General features: G+C 39.4%; 3 protein-coding genes across 3 annotated transcripts; 1 reads left to right on the forward strand and 2 right to left on the reverse strand.

The window, feature by feature from the left end:
* The first annotated feature begins 4,610 nt into the window (after positions 1-4,610).
* Positions 4,611-5,939, forward strand: LOC121787424 (probable pyridoxal 5'-phosphate synthase subunit PDX1). The gene has a single exon (XM_042186134.1). It carries the CDS (start codon positions 4,867-4,869, stop codon positions 5,797-5,799), a length of 933 nt encoding a protein of 310 aa, XP_042042068.1. The 5' UTR covers positions 4,611-4,866; the 3' UTR covers positions 5,800-5,939.
* Positions 5,940-7,397: 1,458 nt separating this feature from the next.
* Positions 7,398-13,561, reverse strand: LOC121787416. Its single transcript, XM_042186126.1, has 11 exons — positions 13,470-13,561; positions 10,411-12,915; positions 10,134-10,254; positions 9,968-10,038; positions 9,605-9,852; positions 9,240-9,326; positions 9,056-9,155; positions 8,499-8,706; positions 8,298-8,412; positions 8,117-8,174; positions 7,398-8,032 (listed from the first exon to the last, which is right to left on the reverse strand). Exons 1-11 carry the CDS (start codon positions 13,512-13,514, stop codon positions 7,883-7,885), a joined length of 3,708 nt encoding a protein of 1,235 aa, XP_042042060.1. The 5' UTR covers positions 13,515-13,561; the 3' UTR covers positions 7,398-7,882.
* A 1,039-nt stretch (positions 13,562-14,600) lies between these two features.
* On the reverse strand, positions 14,601-18,335 carry LOC121787420 (asparagine synthetase [glutamine-hydrolyzing]-like). The gene is made up of 13 exons (XM_042186130.1): positions 18,046-18,335; positions 17,465-17,603; positions 17,175-17,270; positions 16,924-17,065; positions 16,629-16,819; positions 16,368-16,529; positions 16,197-16,277; positions 15,893-16,114; positions 15,666-15,800; positions 15,481-15,561; positions 15,324-15,410; positions 15,154-15,261; positions 14,601-15,063 (listed from the first exon to the last, which is right to left on the reverse strand). The coding sequence occupies exons 1-13, from the start codon at positions 18,123-18,125 to the stop codon at positions 14,824-14,826; spliced, it is 1,764 nt and encodes a 587-aa protein (XP_042042064.1). The 5' UTR covers positions 18,126-18,335; the 3' UTR covers positions 14,601-14,823.
* Positions 18,336-22,211: the final 3,876 nt, after the last annotated feature.

Below are 22,211 nucleotides of genomic sequence, written 5' to 3' on the forward strand. Positions count from 1 at the left end.
TATTCGTAGCTCGTTATTGTTATTATCAGACTTATTTACTTATGGTCATTTTATTTAATTAAATTTGTCCGGTTATCTGAGATCATTGACGACAATTTTTATAATTAAAAAGGAGAAAATATTATAAAACAAGCAAACCGTAAATGATTTAATTTTTACTATTTTTTTATATATTCATAACATCTGGTAGTTATTTTGTTGAACTATTCACTTAAGTTGCGCTATAAATAAGTTATCAACAAGCTCCAAAAAAATATACTTCGTATTAGATTAAAATGTTTCTTTTTTATACTACTGCATTATTTTGTTACTTTCTCGTAAGTTTCTATGATAGTAATATGGTAGTACACGTCCCCTTTTTGGCATAATTTTTCATGAGGTTTTTATTTATCTTATTTTTTTAAAAAAATACTATATTAATTTTGTTTGTATTTCGTTTGTAACATGCTTTGCCCAGTCGAACTCATTAAGTTCACTTAGACTAGGTCACTGGCGGAGGTCCTCTCTCCAGAGGGCTCCCCCTATGCATATTAGTTTTCTTGTTCCCTGTTTGATTGCTTGGTTTCTTTGGACGGAGAGGAACGGCTGCAAGCATGGCGATCGTCCTTTTCGTCACTCACATGTTATTTGGCAGGTCACTCATCACCTGCACGTTCTTGTACTGGCCGGTAGGATCACCCCGACTCATTGGAGGGGGTGTTCGCCGTCGGTTTATTTCATGTCTTTCTCCCCCAGGCAGCGTGTTCTGCGGTCGCTCATGGTTCTATGGCATCCCCTAATGCCCCTTGGGTGAAGTTGAACACAGATGGTGTCTTCTCTACATCGACACTGGAGGCGGGGGAGGGAGGATTGGTTCGTGGTTCTGATGGAGGCCTTTTGCGGGCCTTCTGTTCTCCCGTTGCTGCATCATCGAGCTTTGAGGCGGAGCTTTTGGCTCTGATTCGGGGATGGCTATGGAGCTCTCTACACACATTTGGGTAGAGCTGGACTCAGCAGCTCTGGTTTCCTTGTTGTCATCTTGACATCTTGGCTCTGCGGATCTTGGACATCACATGGCTTTGGTCCGGAGTATGACATCTCAGCGGCAGGTTCGTTTCTCGCATATCTACAGAGAAGGGAACCGGGCTGCCGACTTTCTGGCAGGTAGGGGGTCCAGACCCCTGCCCTTACATACTACGATCCAATCTCTGCGCCTCGATACCTGAAGGCGCTAGTTAGGATGGACCAGCTAGGATATCCTAACTTCCGTTTCCGACGTATAGATGTGGGTTGAACTTGTTCCAATGATGGTTAGCTTAATTTTTTACTCGTCCCTTCCTTTTGTTTATTTAGTTCATCTTTTCCTCTCGATAGCATGGAGGATCCCGGCTTGTGGGACCTATGCTTTGCATTTTCATGTTCTAGCTTTGGATCTTAGTCACTTTTAGGCTAAGATCATGTTTTGGAACATTACATTTTGATCTTATTCACGGGTTGGGGGTCTGGCTAAACCCCCGCCCACAAAGTGTGTCTTTGATTAAAAAAAAACTCATTAACAATTTTGGTGGCACTTTAGCTATTACATATAACTACTAAATTTCATGGGCTCAATTTTTTTTATGGAATTCTTAACAAAAATAAATACTAAATAAAATCATTTTTTTTCTAACTTATGCGTATTGATATTATATGTTCATGGAGGTCTATATTACTAGCTCCTTTTACGTGAAATACTTTTCAAACACACGATTAACTGAACAAATTGTGATTTTGAAATTTCCAATACCAGTCAAAATTGAATACTTAAAGAATTGAAAAGGGTGTGTCACATTGAAAAGCATGAATTAAGTAGAGAATAGTTAATCAATTTGGGATTTTGTTGGATGACAAAATGATGGCAACATGCATGAGGAATTTAATTAATTAATCAATTAAGTAAATGGAGGATTTTTAAAATCATAATTCTAGATTCCTAGCACCCCATACCATTTATTTAAACTGACATCGAAAAAAGTGGAGTTTACATAACTATTCAACAATTATCATTAATTTTCTGTACAACTTTAATTACTCAGCAGCTATAATTCTATAAAGATGGCATCAAGTTCGAAAATTTGTTTGTATTTCTGTATCTTAAAACTCAACAAAAATAGATCTTAGAAATCAATAAATAATAAAATACTACTATCATATATCCAAAAAAGTGATTCCCTATTATTTTCATTAAAAGTCACATTGGATATCGTTAAGTCTATTATTTGGGGACGAATTTGGAATTTTTCGTAAGCGACTATTATTGGAAATGTACGAACTTGCCTATCTAATCTTAGAAATCAATAATTTGACATTGATTTTGTGACGTAAGACTTTCAATTCTTGTGATAAGCCGCCCTCATGCAGTCCTCACCTATTCTCATTATTTTATTGGATAGAATAATTTATTTTGCCATCCAAATCTAGTAAACGATCTGGTATTATTTTTTTGGGGGTGTATTGATATTTATCTTAAAAATAAAATTTACATTTTACTCTCTTATCTATACATTAATACAATTTAAAACTTGGCAAAAATGAATAATTTACATTTTACTCTCTTATTTATATATGCTATGTACATTAATACAATTTAATACTTGGAAAAAATGAATAATTTACATTTTACTCTCTTATTTATATATGCTAAGTACATTAATACAATTTTAAAACTTGGCAAAAATGAAGAATTTACATTTTACTCTCTTTCTCTCTACACCACCTATTATTTTTGTTCGTCATATATGGATGTCCATGCCTAGTAAGTTTTATAAAAATAAGTCTATTGTAAGTAAGCCTTAATACTCGAGCTATGATTCCATTCATCTACTTAAATCCAGAATTAAAGTTAAAAATTTTATATAAATAAGTCTATTGTTATATTTTCTCTTTACGTAACAAATACTATCTTTTATTTTTATATTTTGAATTATCTACAAAAACTAATCACTTTTGATTTTTTGATAATTTTTTTTTTAACTTGTACTAAGGCCATCCACAATAGGCGCCCAGCGACCGCCCAGCCGAGCGCCGGCGCTGGGCGGTTCGCTGGGCGATCTATTGCAGCCGCTCAGCGGGCGATTGGAGAGAGAAACCGCGCAGCGCTGGGCGGTCCGTTCGGCGCTATTGCAGCGCCCGGATCGCCCAGCGCACCGCCTAGCGCGAAAAAATAAATTTTTTTTTTCGAAACACTATATACGCGCTTTGTTCGTCATTTTCATTCGCACCACTTGTTTTAACGAGTATTCTCTCTATCTTAATTTCTGTTCAAGATCAACAACGGTAAATGGATCTCAACAACGAGCCTAGTTCCGGAAGTAGCGGGTCACAAACTCCGGCGATCCTAGTTCCGAATGGCGGGTGGCGACGGATCCCGTGGAGAAGAGCGTGCTTCAAACCTTGCTCATGAGCCTGCAGGATGAGTTGGATGCGATACGGAGGGAGGACGGCGGCAGCGGCGGCGGTGGTGGCGGCGGCGATGGTGGCGACGGAGGCGATAGCGACGGAGGCGGCGACGACGGAGACGAGGAGTGAATTGTCACTTCTTTTTATTATTGTATTTTTTTAAAAATTTATGTACTTTTTTTTATTATTGTATTTTTTTTTAATTAATGTACTTTTTAAATTATTGTACTTTTTTAAATTTTAATAGTATTATTAAACTTTTCCCGTATATGTCTCGTAAATTAAATTTCGCATATTGTGTGATTGTTAATTATTTCATTTTGTATATATTTGTTAATAGTGAGGTGGATATTAGTGGCTAGGCTATGGCTGGGCTATTGCTGAGCTATTTGCTTGTTTTGATGATGTGGCAGGAGGATTTTTAGTGCTGCTGATGTGGAAGTGGCTGGGCTATGGCTGGGCTATTGCTGGGCTATTCCTATTGTGGATGGCCTAAGAGCATCCGTAATGGCGGACTTCGCCGCGGAATTCCCACGGATGTGCCGGAATTCCGTGGCGGACGTCCGCCATTAGGCACGAATGGCACGGATACGGAATTGAGCTGAGGACGTCGCAGGTCCGCGGCCTTCCGCGGAATTCCGCAGGGACGTCCGCCATTGCGTCGACTCCCGCGGAATTCCGATTTTTTTTGTAATGTCTATATATACGGCTCGTTGAATTTCACTTCATTCGCACCAAAAACAAGCCCACGTTCGACTCCAGAACGATAATATTGAAGAAGTGTGGCAGCGTAGGGGTCGTCATTGATATAGTTTGTAATTATTGAAATGTATTTTTTTATTTGGTGAAATGTACTTTTCTTTTTAATGGATTTTTTTCCTATTCGCGTCGAAATTTTAATTCCGTAAATTCTTTACTTCCGGAAAGTGGTTAATTTATGAATTTGTGAATTTTTTTAATGTGGGAATTTCGTCACTGTGCAATGGGAAGTCCGTATAACGTGACAGAGCAGTGAGAAGTCCTTATGACGTGGCAGAGCAGTGGGAAGTCCTTATGATGGGGGAATGAGAATTCCGTAGGGATATCCACACCACGGCGGATGCCCTAAGATATGTTTCAATCTCCATTAAAATACTGTCGACTATCTATTTTATGAATTTTGAATTAGGATAACAAATAACAAAAAGATTCGAGTAGCATTTTGGTGCGCCTCCAATTGTACCAATGAAGAAGAAATATCCCAAACCCAAACCCTAGCCTTCTTGGAAAAACAAACTGTTGATTTGGCCTCTTCTTCACCATTAAAATACCCCAATTTATCAGAATCCCTAATTTTCCTCCCAAAATCCCCAATTCACACACATATATACATCACTCAACTCCACTCCACCCATTTCATAACCCTATCCCTCTCCTTTCTCTCTCTACGTTCCTTTATCCTCCTCAAAAATGGCCGGAACCGGAGTTGTAACCGTGTACGGCAACGGCGCCATCGCCGAGACCACCAAGCAATCCCCCTTCTCCGTCAAGGTCGGCCTCGCTCAGATGCTCCGCGGCGGCGTCATCATGGACGTCGTCAACGCTGAGCAAGCTCGCATCGCGGAGGAGGCCGGCGCCTGCGCCGTCATGGCGCTCGAGCGCGTCCCCGCCGACATCCGCGCCCAAGGCGGCGTCGCTCGGATGTCAGATCCGCAGCTGATTAAGGAGATCAAGCAGGCCGTCACGATCCCCGTGATGGCGAAGGCTCGGATCGGCCACTTCGTCGAGGCGCAGATCTTAGAATCGATCGGGATCGATTACGTCGACGAATCGGAGGTGCTCACCGTCGCCGACGAGGACAACCACATAAACAAGCACAACTTCCGCATCCCGTTCGTGTGCGGCTGCCGCAACCTCGGCGAGGCGCTGCGGCGCATCCGCGAGGGCGCGGCGATGATCCGCACCAAGGGCGAGGCCGGCACGGGGAACGTGGTGGAGGCGGTGCGCCACGTGAGGTCGGTGATGGGGGAGATCCGCGTGCTGAGGAACATGGATGACGACGAGGTGTTCTCGTTCGCGAAGAAGATAGGGGCGCCGTACGACCTGGTGATGCAGACGAAGCAGCTCGGGAGGCTGCCTGTGGTGCAGTTCGCCGCTGGAGGGGTGGCGACGCCGGCGGACGCAGCGCTGATGATGCAGCTCGGGTGCGACGGGGTGTTCGTCGGATCCGGGGTGTTCAAGAGCGGGGATCCGGCGCGGAGGGCGAGGGCGATCGTGCAGGCGGTGACGCACTACAACGACGCGGCGGTGGTGGCGGAGGTGAGCTGCGGGCTCGGGGAGGCTATGGTGGGGATTAACCTCAATGATGCAAAGGTCGAGAGGTATGCCAACCGCTCCGAGTGAGTCGGGTCGGGTATTCGCTGCTGTTTTGTTGTTGGTTTTTGCTCGGGCCGGGCATTGCCTTGCCTTGCCTTGCCTTCTGGAATATTATGTTATGATTGGGAATTTATTATATAAGTGAATCTTTTGATTTGCGTTTTTAATTCTACAGACTACACTACAGTGTTTGGAATGGATGGATTACTATATACACAAATCTACTTGGATACTATTTAAATGTTTATTTATTTAGTTTGGTGATGAATGATGATCTTGCTACCTCAGATATTATTAGACGAAACTATCAAACTTTTGGGCCGGGCCGGGCCGGATCTAATTGGGAAACCGGCCTGTTGTGTCGTGCTGGTTCAGTTGTGTTTCACTATCTGTCGGAAACAGTCGCATCGTGTATTGAAAAGGATTAATAATGATTTTTTATTTATCTACCCTTTACTAAAAACGATTAATAATAATTTCTTATTTATCAGTGTAGCCTTGGTGATTGAAATTTATGACCTAATTATTGCATACTGATACATATACATAAAAATGTACACTTTCTAATTTAAAAATATTTTTAATTTTAATGTGATGAAACTCATTACTAATAATAATTTCTTATTTATCAGTGTAGCCTTGGTGATTGAAATTTATGACTTATTTATTACATACTGATACATGTATCACATAAAAATATACACTTTCTAATTTAAAAGCACTTTTAATTTTAATATGATGAAACTCATTTTAAACTAATAATACTTTCTTTACTATCTCTCTTTTATTTGCACTCAATCAAAAGTGTATACACTTATTGGTTGAACGCTCAATCAAAAGTATATACACTTATTTGTCGAAAGAAGTAGGGAGTATATTTTATTGAATAATATTTTAAGCCAAGTGGGTCGAGAACCTATGTTACATATCCATGATTTTGATCTCAAATTAATAAATATATACTTATAAAATTTGTAGCTAAAAAAAAGTTTTAATAAAGAGAAGTGATATGGCATGTATGGTGTTCATATAATGGCTACGTGTACGTATCAAAGCCTTAAGGTAAAACTTTTGTCACAAGTTGTTCAATGTTTTATTTATCTTTTTATGATTACGAAATGTACAACCAAATTCAACCATTCAAAACAGAAAATATTTAATCAAATAACTTTCCACTCAATATTAGATTTATGATTGGTCTACCTCTTTAGATGGTGATATTTCTTTTGTTGTTCACTTAAGCCATTTTTTAAGACAAAAAAACTACAACCATCACTTGTAGTCATGCTCTAAATTGCTCGACGTCGATTTAATTAATTTATATCCTTCCTTCCATAAATATATCCTCGAATAAATATCCAATTGCAGAATTGTACATATAATTCATATATTATGTATCAAATTTCTCATTTTAGCTTGGTTCTCAATACAAATTCTTTGATCTTAGTACAATTTTCAATGCAATAAATAATTAGAAGCAAAAAGTGTGAAATTATCAACTCTCTTAATACTACTATGAGTATGAGTTTTGATTTTAGGAAACAAGAAAATACATGCATTCTGAATCCTGATTTTGTTATCAACCGTAACCAATTTGATAAGAGTACTATAATTCAGTACTATAATTCATGCAATTAAACCCATAAATTGCAATATTAAACTTTCCACAGTGCTAAAATCAAGAAACAATTTGGATTAATTTTTCCAGTTTGCCCAAAATAAATTAACTTCACATACCATAATATTTCCTTAGCTGCTTGAGGACTATATACAGAGACTGACCTGAGGATAAGAGGAGTGACAACATTAGTTGAAACAAAAGAGAACGGTGAATGAGAATATACAAAAGCACGTCGAACGCGTTGCCTCAACGGATAGCTTCAAAAAACTCTGCTGAAGACATTGAAAAACCAGCAGTGTGTTAGGATTTGGTTAGCTAGTAGTGTAATCTGTGCAAAAAAATCGACAATGGGGCCATGTCTGTTTATTTTGAGCTTATGAGCTATGCCGAGTATCTTCCAGCTTACTTCCCAAAGTCGAGAGGTTCTCGAGTAGATTGATAGGTACGACAAGAAGAAGATTAGATGCATTACTGAGAAGACTACTGCCCTTAGCAGGCGGATACTTTCCTTCGCTTGTAGCATTTTAATGTAACCTGAGTGCTGCTTTCAGATTGTGTGCCACTGCTCGTAGATAGTAAAGGATAATCAAGGGCGGGATGGAGAGACGAGTAGTCCGGGACAGTTGGTTGATCCACCACCTGTACATATAGCTTACAGTGAAAATTTCATCGAAAATATGCAAATTAGTGAACTTGAAACTGGTGAGTGGGCTGATGAAGTACCACAATGGCTTTTTCAGTGGAGCAACCAGCATCGCCATTGTCAGCTACTGTTTTATTGCTGAGGCGAATAAGTAAAATTTTCAGAAACAAAAGCCCGTATCTTTAATCACAATGCCGATATGAGATATAATTAATCAAGGAACGCAGTCTAATAATTAGAGTTTGGAGTGTACAGCATTACCACGCCATTTCTTGCTCTGTGGTGTCGGTCTCCTCTACTAGTTTCCTTTCAAGAACTTCAGAGACAGCACTGTTTCCATCAAACTCAATGTCGGCATAGTAGTTTGTTTGTTTTTCTGCAGAAAGGTGTCAAAGGAGGGTTAGATCCCTTTCTGTGAAGAAAAGGCCCTTCGATCAAATAGCAGTCGCACATTTCATTTACCTGCAGGTAGGCCCAAAATCATAGAAAGATTGATATTCAACATTTTCTGGCAGAATACGGTGCCCTGGAAGTCGAGGAAGGTGTAGACCAGAAAGTTTAATCTCTCTGATTCATCCATCTTGGAGAAACCGAATGAATTTATCCATGTGTTAAGTACAGTTGGAATAGCAGGCAACACAAGCCTCTCGATTCCCAATTCTGTGAATTGCTGCAAAAGCCAAATACATCAAATAAGCAAAATAGCATGGCCCCAACAATCTACGGAGAAGTTCGCTGTGATAACAAGAGAAAGTGGGCGCTTCGACTGAATAGAATCAACTGCAAGTCATTTTTCTTGAAAAGTTGGTATTAAAGAAGTGTATACTGAAGAGGCAGCTTGATGCTGAGTTTATGGACTGGAATACGATTTTGAGTGCACAAACATAAGGTGAGAAACGCAACCCGTTTTTCTGTCATAATAGTGTGTAAACAATAGCAATTTAGCAGGATGATTCATTATGCAGGTCAGAGGGAAATGAAGCAAAACCATAGAGTTCTAAAATATAGGAACACAATACCTTCTCAAGCTCATTCATCAGAATTCTACACATCCCAAGTCGACGAAATTGAAACCGTGTCGCGACTAGAGGGACTTCTGCAACAGTTTTGCCATATATCCTGAAGTAGGTAGGACATAGACTTCGAGTTACTTCATAGAACAGTATAAGAAAGTTGAAAACAAAAATGCGAAGCATCAAATACCTCACACTAGCCGCTGAGACCAATTCGTCATTCTTTTCCAGTAGTACTGTGTAGAACCCTTGAAAGTTCAAACGGTTAAGATCTGACCTGTAAATCTAAGTATTAGTACCAAATAAACAAGGATCTAAGATGATAGTCGAGGTACATGGGGATAAATGATACTTTCTAAATAAATTATAATAATTTCAATCTAGTAGACGCCCACTATTATCCGTCAGATTTGCTAGATGTAGGAATGGGCAAGACAAACAAAGATTACTAGGGTATGCAAAAGTATTAAAACGTTCCACAATTGCAATTCAATGGAGTCTAGAGAAACTTCGAAATTATGAATAAGTAGCCATGGGGAGACGAGACTAGCATACCGTCTACTAAAAATAACGTCTTCCATTAGATCCCTCCTTGTCCTTGGCTCTTTGACAGGTTCGAAACATTCATGCATTACGCTAAGGGCAACATTAAGCTTGCTGTAACTCTCCACCAGAACCTCGTCATTAGATGCTGCACCGTTCTTAGAAAAATCTGATTCCATGTATTTCACTAAAGTCCAAGTCATATTTTCAGTTCCCACAGGAACCTTTACCCCCAGAATATCGCGCAGACCATGAAATATCTGCACGAGAACAGTAATATTTAAAAAAAAGCCTCAATGACACCTATTTTCACTCGTGATTAAAAAACCCACAATATGCAAACAGAGTTCTTTAAAAGGATACAAGTAACAGTACCTGTCGACATGTATCGTGGCAGAACCAATAACCGGTTGCATCTTCTTCAATTGTGAGGCACTCGGCATGATCTACATGAAGTTGTAACAATTAGGCCATGATATACTCGAGAATCTAAATTTTTGTTCATTTTACAAGTAGATATGGACCTATATAGGTTACTTACATCGTCGCTCACACTGATAACATATGCGGAAGGAAGGGTCTTTGGCTGGTCTATTTCCGGTATTAGATTTGCAAATCTGACAACAGCAGGACGGACAGAACCAATCACCCTCCGGGACATCCTGTTAGAGCTCAACACAGTGAAAAACAGAGAGATCTAATGACACCAATACAACCTAAAAAGATTATAACTCGGCCGGATGGCCAATGCCTATTCTTGAAAGAAATGAATAATCAAGCGCTATTAAACATAACAAGCGGATGAATATGGGTAATACCTTTAAACCAACGCACTGAGTGTGAAACGAGGATGGACACAGGTCACATAGAACTAACTCACCTCCATAATGACAGACAGAGCATATGTTGTCACTTATTCTACTATGTTGGGTTGCCTTCAATTGCCGTTCTAACTTTGAATTTCGACGGCTATTACGTAGTTTCAATTCCAACTGGCACTCAATCAAAGACCTACCATCCTCCAAAAAGATATTTGCAGAAGGTCTACGATCACTTCCGCCAGCATGTGTTTCAAAGTTACTAAGAGTAAAGATTCCCCCGCAGCAACTACACTTGATCCCCTCACGAGATATCTGTCCTGCCATTCGAGGACGCTTTTTGCTACTGCAATAGTGAACTTTTTCTCCTAGCGAAACCACATTATTGTCAATCAACCAGGACAAGATAGTTCGAGGGGCCAGCTGAGAGGAAGATGCATCCCGCTCGCGTACCCTTTTACTAGATCGCCTCACTGGGGTTGAAGAATCAGCATTTGAATCTCCCCTTAGCCTCGTTTTAGATTTCCTTCCTCTGTTGGGTGATAATAGTGAGACTTCAAGACAATCTGATTCAAGTTTTCTCCTCTTCCTCCTCGACATTCTGGTTTTTTGAACTTCACCTTTGATCGACTGAACAAACCCCTCCGACACTGGCACATCGGTTAACTGCGTATTGCCATTCTCTAATAAAGGGGTACTTACAGTGGAATCATCCGCCACAAACGCAAGTTGTGATTTACTCGTGCAAAAATCGCCATGATCATTATCAATGAAATCTCTATTTACGACTCTTCCAGTGGCGGGAGAGAGATCGGTGGAAGTATGTGCACCAGTTTTGACACACCATCTACAAGCTCCAACAAGGGAGGGAAACATTCTTCCAGCAGGTGATATATAACGCATTTCCCTGCCCTCTCTTTTTTTGTGGTAATAAAAAGACCATCCAAGTGAAGACAAGTGTTGCCTTGCTTTCTCGCCTTCCAGTCCTGCTGGCCTTAGCTTTGCACCTAGTGAACAATAATGCTCCACTGCTTCGGGGCAATGTTTAGGTTCTATGTGAATCATCTCATTGGTGATGCACGACTTGGACAACTCACTGGAAGCTTGGGATTTCGAAGAAGGTGAGGGTGCCTCTTCATGTGAACTCACGGAGTTTGCAATGGCGTCGTTTGGGTGCATACTAACTTGCAATGATCTGTGTTCTGACTCAAAGTCACAGTCAAGCTTCTTAAAAACCCCAGGAAGTGAAGGGAATCTTTTCCCATCAGGAGATGTATAACGTCTCCTAATCGTATTTCCACAACCATTACGTGTAAAATCAATTTTCCAGCCCAAAAACAGTAGATGCTTGCTAACATCCAATATGAGCTCACTTGGAGCAATACCTTTCGACGGAATATACTCCTTATAATGATCAATGGCATCAAGGCATTTCTTAGGCCCACTAACCAATTCAGGTACAGCAGACTGCCATTTAAGCATTCTATTCCGTGTTAAAATTTTATGTTTTCCCCGTCTCAGTTTCAAACCAGGAGATTCATCAGAACTGCTCGAACTAATCCCAGAATCTTCAACTGGATTAGGAGACAAAACTTGTTCTTTCTCAGGTCTAACTGAGACACAAAGCCGATCACCCTGAATCTGAACCCCATCATTGCTTTCATGATTTACATCAGTTCGCGGAATTCCTTCTTCGACAGGTGCAGCAGCTGCAACAGAACTACGAAAAGGTCCTTCAGATTTTAAAATAGATTCAAACTCTTTTTCCAGAAATTTCAGTGACATTTGACCTTGTTTCGCTGATTTACAGGATAAATTTGCAAAGAGATGCTCAACAGCAAGCTTTAAATTATCACGAAACACCTCTTGCAATAATTCATTCCACACCTCCCGGTTAGACGAAGTCCACTCCCCAACCTTTTCAAACTTATCCTTCGTCCTCACCTCATACCACATTTGCCGCACAGAGACGAGGAGAGGCCAGTCTTTCTCCTGTTCCTCGATTAATTCAAGAAACAGCCAGTTCCCACGAGATTTCCATCTCTGTGTGACCTCATCCCAATCCTTACTAAGACGCAAATCATCAACTTTACCTTCGACTTCATCACCCAGGTCAGGAAAGAAAATTCTCCGCCTATCACACCCATCTTCATGGTCAAGCACCACACCTTCCCACCAGGCGTCGTCAAGAAACAAGTCAACACACACTCCATAATGCAGAAGCCACGCCCCTTCAGCACCCAAAGTCGGAGTCGCCCCTTCAGCACCCAAAGTCGGAGATTTCGGACAAGGCCTAATCAAGCCCCTATACTCACCGGGCCTCTTAACTTCTTCATCAAGAACCCCATCAATTGCAGGGGTCACCTTCACATCCTCAACCAGCTTAGCATCATCATCATCATCACAGAGAATGTGATCATACTTGACTGCACGAACCAGTTCTTCGCAGCGGATAACCACCCCAGGGTGCCACGAACCAAGAAACCCGTCATCTAAGCTCCTCACCTGATCAAGATTCCTCAATGCTAAGCAAATTTGTGGAAAAATCCATAAATAGAAACAAACAATACAACCCAAAATTGCAATAATTCCCCTTTTACCTCATTTGTCACAAAATCTAGGCAGAGTAACAATACATATCCAGAAACAAAATTCATCAAATTCTAGATAAATACATGAAATTAATTCACATGTTTTACCAATATCAAATTTGCATGTCCATGAAAACCAAATTAAGGAAAAAATCATAACCACTCAATCCAACCTCATTACCAACTCGATCATTAATGAAAGAAGATAAAGCACATGCAAAGAACACCGTAAGGACTTTTGGTTTTCCCACAATGCGGATTAAATTAATACTAAATAACTTCACATAACGAAACGACACATCAATAATTCAATAAAATTGAGAGTATTGATTAAAGGGGGAGGGGAATCAAAAGAACAAAGAGTCATTGATGATCAAAGAAAGAAGAAGCAGCGAAAACTGCGTAATAAAAAAATACAAACTTTATCTGAAAACAGTGAGGCGCCGGAATTTCGACGAAAAACGGTACCTCGACTTTTTCATGAAGGAGAAGCTTTCTCTCTTTGGCCGCCATGAAGCGTGGGGTTTTTGAGTTTTTTTGATTCAGCTATGGCTTTTTATTTTCCTTTAATGGGTTTATTGGGTTTTGTGTTTTTGATTCAGAGAGGTTTTTGTTTCCTTAATGGGTTTTATTTAGTTTTATTTTTTAGTATTTTTTAAAATTAAGCTTGACAACGATAAATCTCATTCTCATCTAGCAAATTTTTTATTTATGGGGTTTTGTTAATAATCATGTGTTCATTTCGCATAAATAATACTTACTCCTATAATCACGTGGAGTACTATTTTTTCCTAGAAACACGTGTTACTTACTTATCAAACTAGTGTAATCCTGATTTACTTTTTTTTTCAATATGAATTATTAAGAAGATAATACTTTTAATATACAAATATCAATATTGCTAAATAGTATATAAAGATGTAAGTTCAATAAGTTTGGAAAATAAATTAATATGATATATATTTGTAATAAATATTACCCTCATTCAAATTAAATTATATAAAAAATATTTTATAGAAATGAGTTTGTAGACACTAAAAATGAAGGTTAATTACATGAATGGCACATGAAATACAAAGTGCAATCCATATTAAATTTCATTATTATAATTAATATGAATACAAAGTGCTATTTATAATAAAAATTTATTTGTTATAACTAACACGATATCGTGCTAGTATGATCAAGATACAATAATTTCATGCCGAATTCGTGTAACCTGTTATTATTTATTCATTTGAGTATTAATCTTTCAATTTAACAAAAATTTTATAGTGTAGGTCTATCATGTTATGTAAAATTGAATATTTATTGCAGTATGTTAATATGTTATTATCAAATCGTTGACATCTTACTAATGTATTTGTATTATGCACAGGTTGTATTTGTGTTTTAAAATAGATTGTGTTCACCTCGAAAGGTTGTATTTGAGTTTGAATTTATTGAGTCATGTAATTGTCATATCAACACGATCGTGAATAGACTCACACAATGCACTTCCTAATAAAAAATCATGCACAAAAAGGATCGAATCCAATATAATGCCCGCACAAAAAATACTAACTGCAATAAAATTGAAGCAGTAAAATTCGGAAGTAATTTCCACACAATCTTCCAGAGTAATTTCATTATACCAAACTAAAAATGAAAAATACAAACACAGTGAAATATTCCATCAAATCTAATCATATCCCTCTCTCTACACAACAAACTACAAAGCACCTCTTAGTTAAAGCAAACTAATTATTTCCCCTACACAATGCAGACTACTTATTGATGATATACATACACTTTCTAATCAACCTAAGCTTCTGCACCTGTGCTAGCCCCTGATGGTGAGCCCCGGAGCACCGACCCCGTCCCTCATCGGAGCAGAGTCGGTTATCTTGGACGTCGTCAGGTTCCCGTTGGCCAGATGCTTCTCATAGCCTGAGTTGTGGACGCCAATGGCTGCCCTGCCCGAGGGGTCTAGGTTCTTTGACCATGATGCATCCCACAGAACAGCTGTGGGCGTGCTGCAAGCCACGCTCGCCCCTCCGGGAACGGTGAGACGGGCTGAATTCTGCATTCGACCATTTGCTCAGCAACAAAACTAGACTAAGGAACAATCACCAGTTTCTGTTTGAATAAGAGTTGAACCGCCTGTTGTTACCTGAGGAAAGAATCTCTCGAATATCATCCTGTAGTAGTACGCCTCCTTCGATGTGGGCGTGTTGTGGGGGAAGATGTGATCGGCGTTGAGCATCATCCTATCAGTAACCTACAAATTTGATGAATGGCATTAATTTAGGCCTTTGGGAAGAAGAGTAAAATATGACATACATGTTCTTCAGCATGAGCTTTGAGCCCGTCGATCCAACTATAGCCCACGCCGTCACTGAATTGCTCCTTTTGCCTATAGAGGATGTGCTGCAAAAATTCAGAGAGGGAATGTTAAGAGAGACTCATAATAAAAAATCATAATGCATTCATTTAATACCTTTGGAAGATAAGGGCGCTCCTCATCATCAAAGGCTCTCCTCATTATCCACTTTTCGATTCTCCCTTGGTCAGGCTTTATCTGCAAAGTTCAGATATAGTTTTTACACAATCGAGCTGCAAGCAACGTGTACATCTCGGTTTTCATTAATAATGAAGATGCATATATGCTGAACTTAGCCTTACCAGCTTCCATTCAGGGTCAATGCTCATTGCAACATTCAGAAATTCCTTATCCAGAAAAGGAACGCGAGCTTCTAAACCCCACGCTGAAGTTGCCTTATTCGCTCGAAGACAATCGTATTGATGAAGAGCTTTTAACTGCAGATGCGTACACATTAACCATTAGTTTGTCAAGATCTAAGTTGCTCTAGATCTTTGGGCTTAGCAAGTACGGCATCCTGTGGTTGTACCTTGTGGCAGTTTTCACGGTGGAACTCTTCCTTGTTGGGTGCCTTGTGGAAGTAAAGATAGCCGCCAAAAATCTCATCCGCGCCCTCACCTGATAAGACCATTTTCACTCCGAGTGATTTGATTTTACGCGACATAAGGAACATAGGAGTGCTAGCTCGAATAGTAGTTACATCATAAGTCTCAATGTGATAAATCACATCCTCAATTGCATCAATTCCATCCTGCATTACATAGTAAAGATTCATCGGTATGAAGAAAAATAGAAAATCAAGAAAGATCAGACACAGGTGGGCTGAAGCTTACCTGAACAGTGAAATGAAACTCATGGTGAACAGTACCAAGATAATCAGCAACTTCTTTAGCAGCCTTCAGATCAGGCGAGCCCTGCTCGAAAAAGAGGGCGGAATATGTTAGAGTCGACTACTAGAAACACAGCTGCTGAAAGTCAAAACTACAAGCACAATAACCACTGACCTCAAGGCCAACACAGAATGAATGAAGCTGTGATCCCCACTGTTTCGCTGCTTTCGTGCCAGCCATGTAACGAGAAGTAACAGATGCAACTAGTGACGAATCAAGTCCTCCCGAAAGAAGAACTCCAAAAGGCACATCAGTCATTAGCCTTTTTATAACAGCCTGCATATGTAATAGCCAAACAAGAGTTAAACAGAGGACATATATCACCCAGAAATAAAAACTAAATCATATATATACACAGATTCAATTGAATCTTACCTTTTCAAAAGCACGCCTCAAAGCTAAAGGGTCGTAAGGAGTTGAAGGGATGGACTCTGAGAACCAGGGAGGGTTGTACCATCTTTTAAGCCCTCCACTCTTGCTTGAGTAGAGGTGACCGGGTGGGAAGGCTTCAAAGTGCTCGCATTCGTCGTGCAGCCCTTTGAGCTCAGATGATATCCAGATAGAGCCTAAAGATGGAACAGGGGAAACAAGATTAACATGAAATTATCAAATATCCAATCATGCTTTAGTCTAATTGCTACAAACAGCATAGAGGAAAAAGAAGCAATACCATCAAGCCCCCAACCAATATACAGGGAAGTGATCCCAATCGCATCACGAGCCACAAGGAAGCTATTATCGCGACAATCCAACAGCACAAATGAGAACATCCCATCTAACATATCCAAAAACTTATCTCCATACTCTTCATACTGGAAGACAACATCAAGAAAAAACACTCACAACTGTTAGACCAAGAACCAACAAGGTGGAATGGGGGATCATGTTTTGTTAATCAAAATCTTGGCACTTAATACTCACAAGATGAGCTATGACATCACAGTCACTCCCGGTACGGAATTTGTGTTTAGGCATAAGCTTCCGCAGCTCCTCATGATTGTAGATTTCTCCATTCACCTAAATCCATCCAAGTTATCGTATGAGGAATCAAGATCTCTGTCCATCTCAGAACTCAGCATGAATTTATGAATAAACCTCCAGCTTAGATTAAAGTTAAACACACACACACACACACACACAATTATACTTGTTGGACCAACGACAATAAACGCAGGCAAAACGACGTCGTGTAAAGAGCAAAATGGACCTACCGTGACCACAATCTTTTCGTCTTCATTGTAAAGAGGTTGATCCCCAGAGGCGGGATCGACAATAGCTAGCCTCTGATGGGTCAGGTAAAAATCTCCATGCTGGTACAATCCACTCCAATCAGGGCCCCGGTGCTTCAACCTGTTAAATCACAGCTCAAATCAATTTTTGATTCAACCAAAAAGTGGATTTCACTATTTCCACACATTTTTGGAATTATTTTCCCCTTTCATTTCATCAATTACTACTGCACTGACTAAATCAACGCAGAAATTTCCACGCACACCGGATCTCGACATTTGGTCTCTTTTGCTTCTATATCACGTCATCATTAAATGAGGATAAATTATGAGAAAAACTGCGCACGATCGCCGATTTTTTATATTCTCATACTTCGCCACCTAAAACCAATCTATGATCCAAAATTAATGAAATAGTATAAAACACGAGGAAATGCAATTAATCAACAACATTAATCATCTAATCTGCTTCTATAATTGGCAACGAAGCTCAAGCTAATGGCAATAACAAACAGCACAAACAACTCTGCTCATAAAAAAAAGCTGAAATTGAAGAAAATTACCTGCGAGAAAGCTCGAGAACGCGAACTCTCTTGGCTTGAGAGTCATCGGCGCACCCCAAAACCGCTAGAATTCCACACATTTTTAATGCAAAAACCTAGAGGAAATTCACGTGTTGAGCTGGTTTTCTGTTGCTTTTGTGCATCAGTAACAAAACAGGAATCGAGAAACAACAAATTAAAATGCTAAGAGGAGAGAGAGAAAGCAGTGAGATTAGGAGGAGTGAGGAAGGTGGAGAGACATGCACGTCTAAAACAGATATAGTTAAGCTTTTCTACGTGATGAATCTATGCCATGAATCACCTTCTATTTATAGGAGGTTTTGGACTTTGGGGTGGTGGTGGAAAATGTTTTTTTTTCCCTTTTCTTTTCTTTTTTCAAAAGATAATGATGTATATTTTCGGTTGATGGAATTTAGACTCGTGTTTTTTATGTGGTTCGTGGTGGAATTTCTCAACCAACTAGAACGATCTTATATGAATTTTGTAGAGAAAATAAATTTAGAGATAGTAGTAGTACTATATTTGGTGTAAAATAGATTAAATATGCTCATTTAATGCAATATTTATAAACTCAAACTCAAGATTCAAAGTGAATATTTATCTTCATATGAAAATTTCGAAAGGACTTCACACGAGTCTAATTTTGTCTTAGGATCGACTGAAAACATCATGATTACCCCTGATTTATAATCTAAAAATTGAAGAATAAGAGATCGAAATAATCCTCTCTCTACCATTCGCTCACTTCAGGCTGCAAACCATCTACACTCAATGATTCCACCCCGAAAATTATATGTTTTCAGGTATTTTGCATGATTCAACATATAGAGAAAAATGTTTGATTGTGGATCAAAATTAGTATTAGCGTAGTTTCTTAGATTCGTAACATTGTAAAATACGAGCTAACTTGGAATTGAAATTGAAACTAAAATTGCACACCTAACTATTTATCGATTGAAGTCTACATCGCTTGGATCTATCGTGTATTTTCATGTAAGATGTATATCCACAATAGATTTTTATATTAATATGATAATTAATTTCTTATTTTTAAAAACTTGATTGTTTTATTGTTTGATTTAGGTACATCTATCCACATGTATGTATACATGCATATCATATGCAGATAGTGGAAAAGTCATTGATAAGATAGAAGACAAGGAGGTCATTGTTAATTACTTTCATCGGCGACGTTCAATGAATCGTGTCTAAGGCCATCCGCAACGCTGTTACTTATCCGTCCCTTAACTGTTCACTGAATCGTGTCTAAGGCCATCCGTAACGCTGTCACTTATCCGTCCCTAAACCGTCCCTTAAATTACTATTCATGGGTCCCACTGTACTTTTTTACTCCACCTCTTAACTAAGGGACGGAACCTGGAACCCTCCGTCCTCTAACCGTCCTTTAATTTACTATTCATTCAATTTCATTTTTTATTTTTATTTCCAACCAAATTCAATTAAAAAAAACACACTCCATTAAAAATAAAATAAAAATACAGCTTAAAATTCAAAAAAAAACACACATAATTAAAATCCTAAAAAAAATAAAAATGACATAATTTAAAATATATTTTTTTTTAATTTAAACAAACTACTCCGCCGGCGAATCATCCCCCGAAGGCGGTGGAGGTGCACTGAAGCCGTGAGGAGGCGGAATGCCAAGTTGTGCTGCCATAAACGCAATTCCGTTAAGATAGGCTTGGTATTGAGGAGGCGTCATGCGGGAAGTGTCAGCCATTGTGGTGGTCATGTACATAGACATAAGGAAGTTCGAGGGTCCCCCCGAGCCCGACCCTGCCTGGCTTGATTCGGCTCGGCCCCTCCTCCCTCTAGCCGCATTCGCCGCATTTCTCCCTTGAGGCCGAAGGCTCCCACGGGAGGGCCTCCCGGCATCGTCTGTCGTGCCCTCAACCTCCTGCGATGCAAACTCACCTGCTGCGCTGCCCGAACCGCCCTCACTAGACGAGTATTGGCCACCTGCCGTGTGATTCGTGCGCTTCGAGGTCGAGCCCGAGCTAGACCTCACACCGCCGGCCCACCTTCCTCGTCTTTGACGACCTCCCAAACATCGACATATTTGAATTGTTTGCCGGTGTCGTCGAAGTAGACTCGCAAAGCCTACCTCAGAATGTCGGCTCATGTGGCTCCGCTTTGGTAATGAGCCGCTTCATTCTTGTAGATGGCGCATAATTTTTTGACCTCTCTGTCGACTCGGTCAAAGTGAGCGAGGAGCATCTTATATGTGTGGCGGTGGGAGCTCTTCGGCTTAATCTCGTGGTAGGCCTCAGTGACCTTTTCCTAGAAACACTTCCGGGGTTGTTGATTCCCAACGATGGAATCGTACGAGACGCTGATTCAGGCGTTGTACACCGCCAGCGTTTCTTTGGGGCCATACGGATGCCGGCCTAGATCCTCCTCCTCCTCGTCCGCCTCGCCCTGGAGCTTCCACTGTCTCGGCCTCCTCCCCCGCTCTGGCCTCCTTCGGAGTGGGTTCAACGGAATAATCCTCCTGAATCTGGGATAATCCTTGAGAATACCTCGGGGTGGAGGGACGGGCGTATGCATCCACATCAAAATGCGGTGGTTGGTACCTCCCTGGCGTCGACGAACCCTGGGTTCCCGGCGTCGACGAACCGGAATCACCACCGAGGACATTGTACATGCCCCCCAGTCGCCGAACGCGTTGATGTCGAACCCACCAGAGCCGCCACCGCCAGAGTTCCCGTCGCCGGATATTTTGTGATGAGAGGTTATATGAAAATTGGAGAGGAAATGAAGATGATTTGGGAAGAATAGATGTGTAGTTTTGTGTGAAATGAGGATGAATTAGGAGTATTTATAGAGTAAAAAAAATAAAAATAAAGGAAAAAACGGTAATATAACAGTAATATTACTGTTTTCATTTTTTAAATTTAATTTAATTTTTAAAAAAATAATTTATTGCGTCAGCGTGACACGCGAGTGGGCGTCAGGCATGACGCCGGTGGCCTTATTCCAAAGTCGTGTTTAATTAATTGACTATCGCAATGGGACCATTTATTAATATGTTGGTACCTTTTTTTCTTGCATTATTTTAGGTGGGGTACAAATAATTGAATTGAGTTTGTTTTGTAGCATACTTGTGTTTCTTAGTACAGTGTACAAATTGCTGTAATTTTACTTTTTTTACTACAATAATTGATGCATGACGTTTATAGCAAAAAAATACTGATAATCGATATTCTATGTATATAAAAAACATTTTATATAAATTTTTTCTAACCAATTATAATAATTATGTTAAATTACCAAATAAATCATGGAAGACTGTCAAATTATGACTTATCCCATATTTTTAAAAATTTGAAAGTATAAATCATGAAATTTATAATTTTCACAATTATCATATTTGTCGACTTTCTAAAAATGTAAAAGTAAATTATTGTGAGGGGACCACAAATAGGGATTTTATCCATTCCAAAATGTAGGTGCTGAGTCAACAAGGCGAGTTGTACATATCCAAGACTCAGGGAGGACTGTTGCCATTGGCTAGCCCATGAAAAAACAAATCTATATATTTTGAGTATTAATATTTTTTAAAAATATTTCACAAATTTGGAAAATTGGATCTCGTTGATGTTTATCCTTGCAGATGAAATGACTGGATAATGAAATTGAAATCCACCCAGTACATACTTTTCCACTTTGAAAATTGTTTGGTGTAAGAAAATTATGATTATATTATTTAGATATATTTATTGTATTTTTTTATATCATATTGAAGAAATGACTGATATCGTTAATAGATGACGATTTTGTGAACATTTTCCATATGTACAGTTCAATATATATGTAAGTGCGTGCACTAGTTTGATAGTTTTTTTTTTCTTTTTAAATACTTATGTATATGACTTTACTTTTGAGCGAGATATAATTAATTTGTCTCTCTTTTTTTTTACTCTTGCTACTTGCTTGTTTTTTTTTGATAAATCAAAAAAGTTCGAGCAAAGGGATGGTTTGTATGCATCTTGTTCTGGCTTTTCTTTGCATGGTCGGATTTCAGTGGTTGTTATTGCTATATTGGTAATCGTCTTATAATGTATGCATTGTTTATTTTCTTTTGTTCGTCTGTTTTGATTTTTGTTTACTTATTCTGACATTTCTCTCGTTAAGCACCTTGATTG

The sequence above is a fragment of the Salvia splendens genome, chromosome 22, assembly GCF_004379255.2.
Source record: "Salvia splendens isolate huo1 chromosome 22, SspV2, whole genome shotgun sequence".
Lineage (NCBI taxonomy): Eukaryota > Viridiplantae > Streptophyta > Magnoliopsida > Lamiales > Lamiaceae > Salvia > Salvia splendens.

Bases quoted from the DNA above. Each gene is read 5' to 3' on its own strand.
- LOC121787420 (XM_042186130.1), bottom strand. From the start codon at position 18,125: ATGTGTGGAATTCTAGCGGTTTTGGGGTGCGCCGATGACTCTCAAGCC. The intron at 16,530-16,628 runs GTAAGATTCAAT...TTACATATGCAG, and splicing joins TGAGGCGTGCTTTTGAAAAG to GCTGTTATAAAAAGGCTAAT. The intron at 15,801-15,892 runs GTACAACCACAG...ACGCATCTGCAG, and splicing joins ACCGTGAAAACTGCCACAAG to TTAAAAGCTCTTCATCAATA.
- LOC121787416 (XM_042186126.1), bottom strand. From the start codon at position 13,514: ATGGCGGCCAAAGAGAGAAAGCTTCTCCTTCATGAAAAAGTCGAG. The intron at 10,255-10,410 runs GTATTACCCATA...GAGCTCTAACAG, and splicing joins CTCAGTGCGTTGGTTTAAAG to GATGTCCCGGAGGGTGATTG. The intron at 8,707-9,055 runs GTATTGTGTTCC...TGGCTTTTGCAG, and splicing joins TGATGAATGAGCTTGAGAAG to CAATTCACAGAATTGGGAAT.
- LOC121787424 (XM_042186134.1), top strand. From the start codon at position 4,867: ATGGCCGGAACCGGAGTTGTAACCGTGTACGGCAACGGCGCCATCGCC.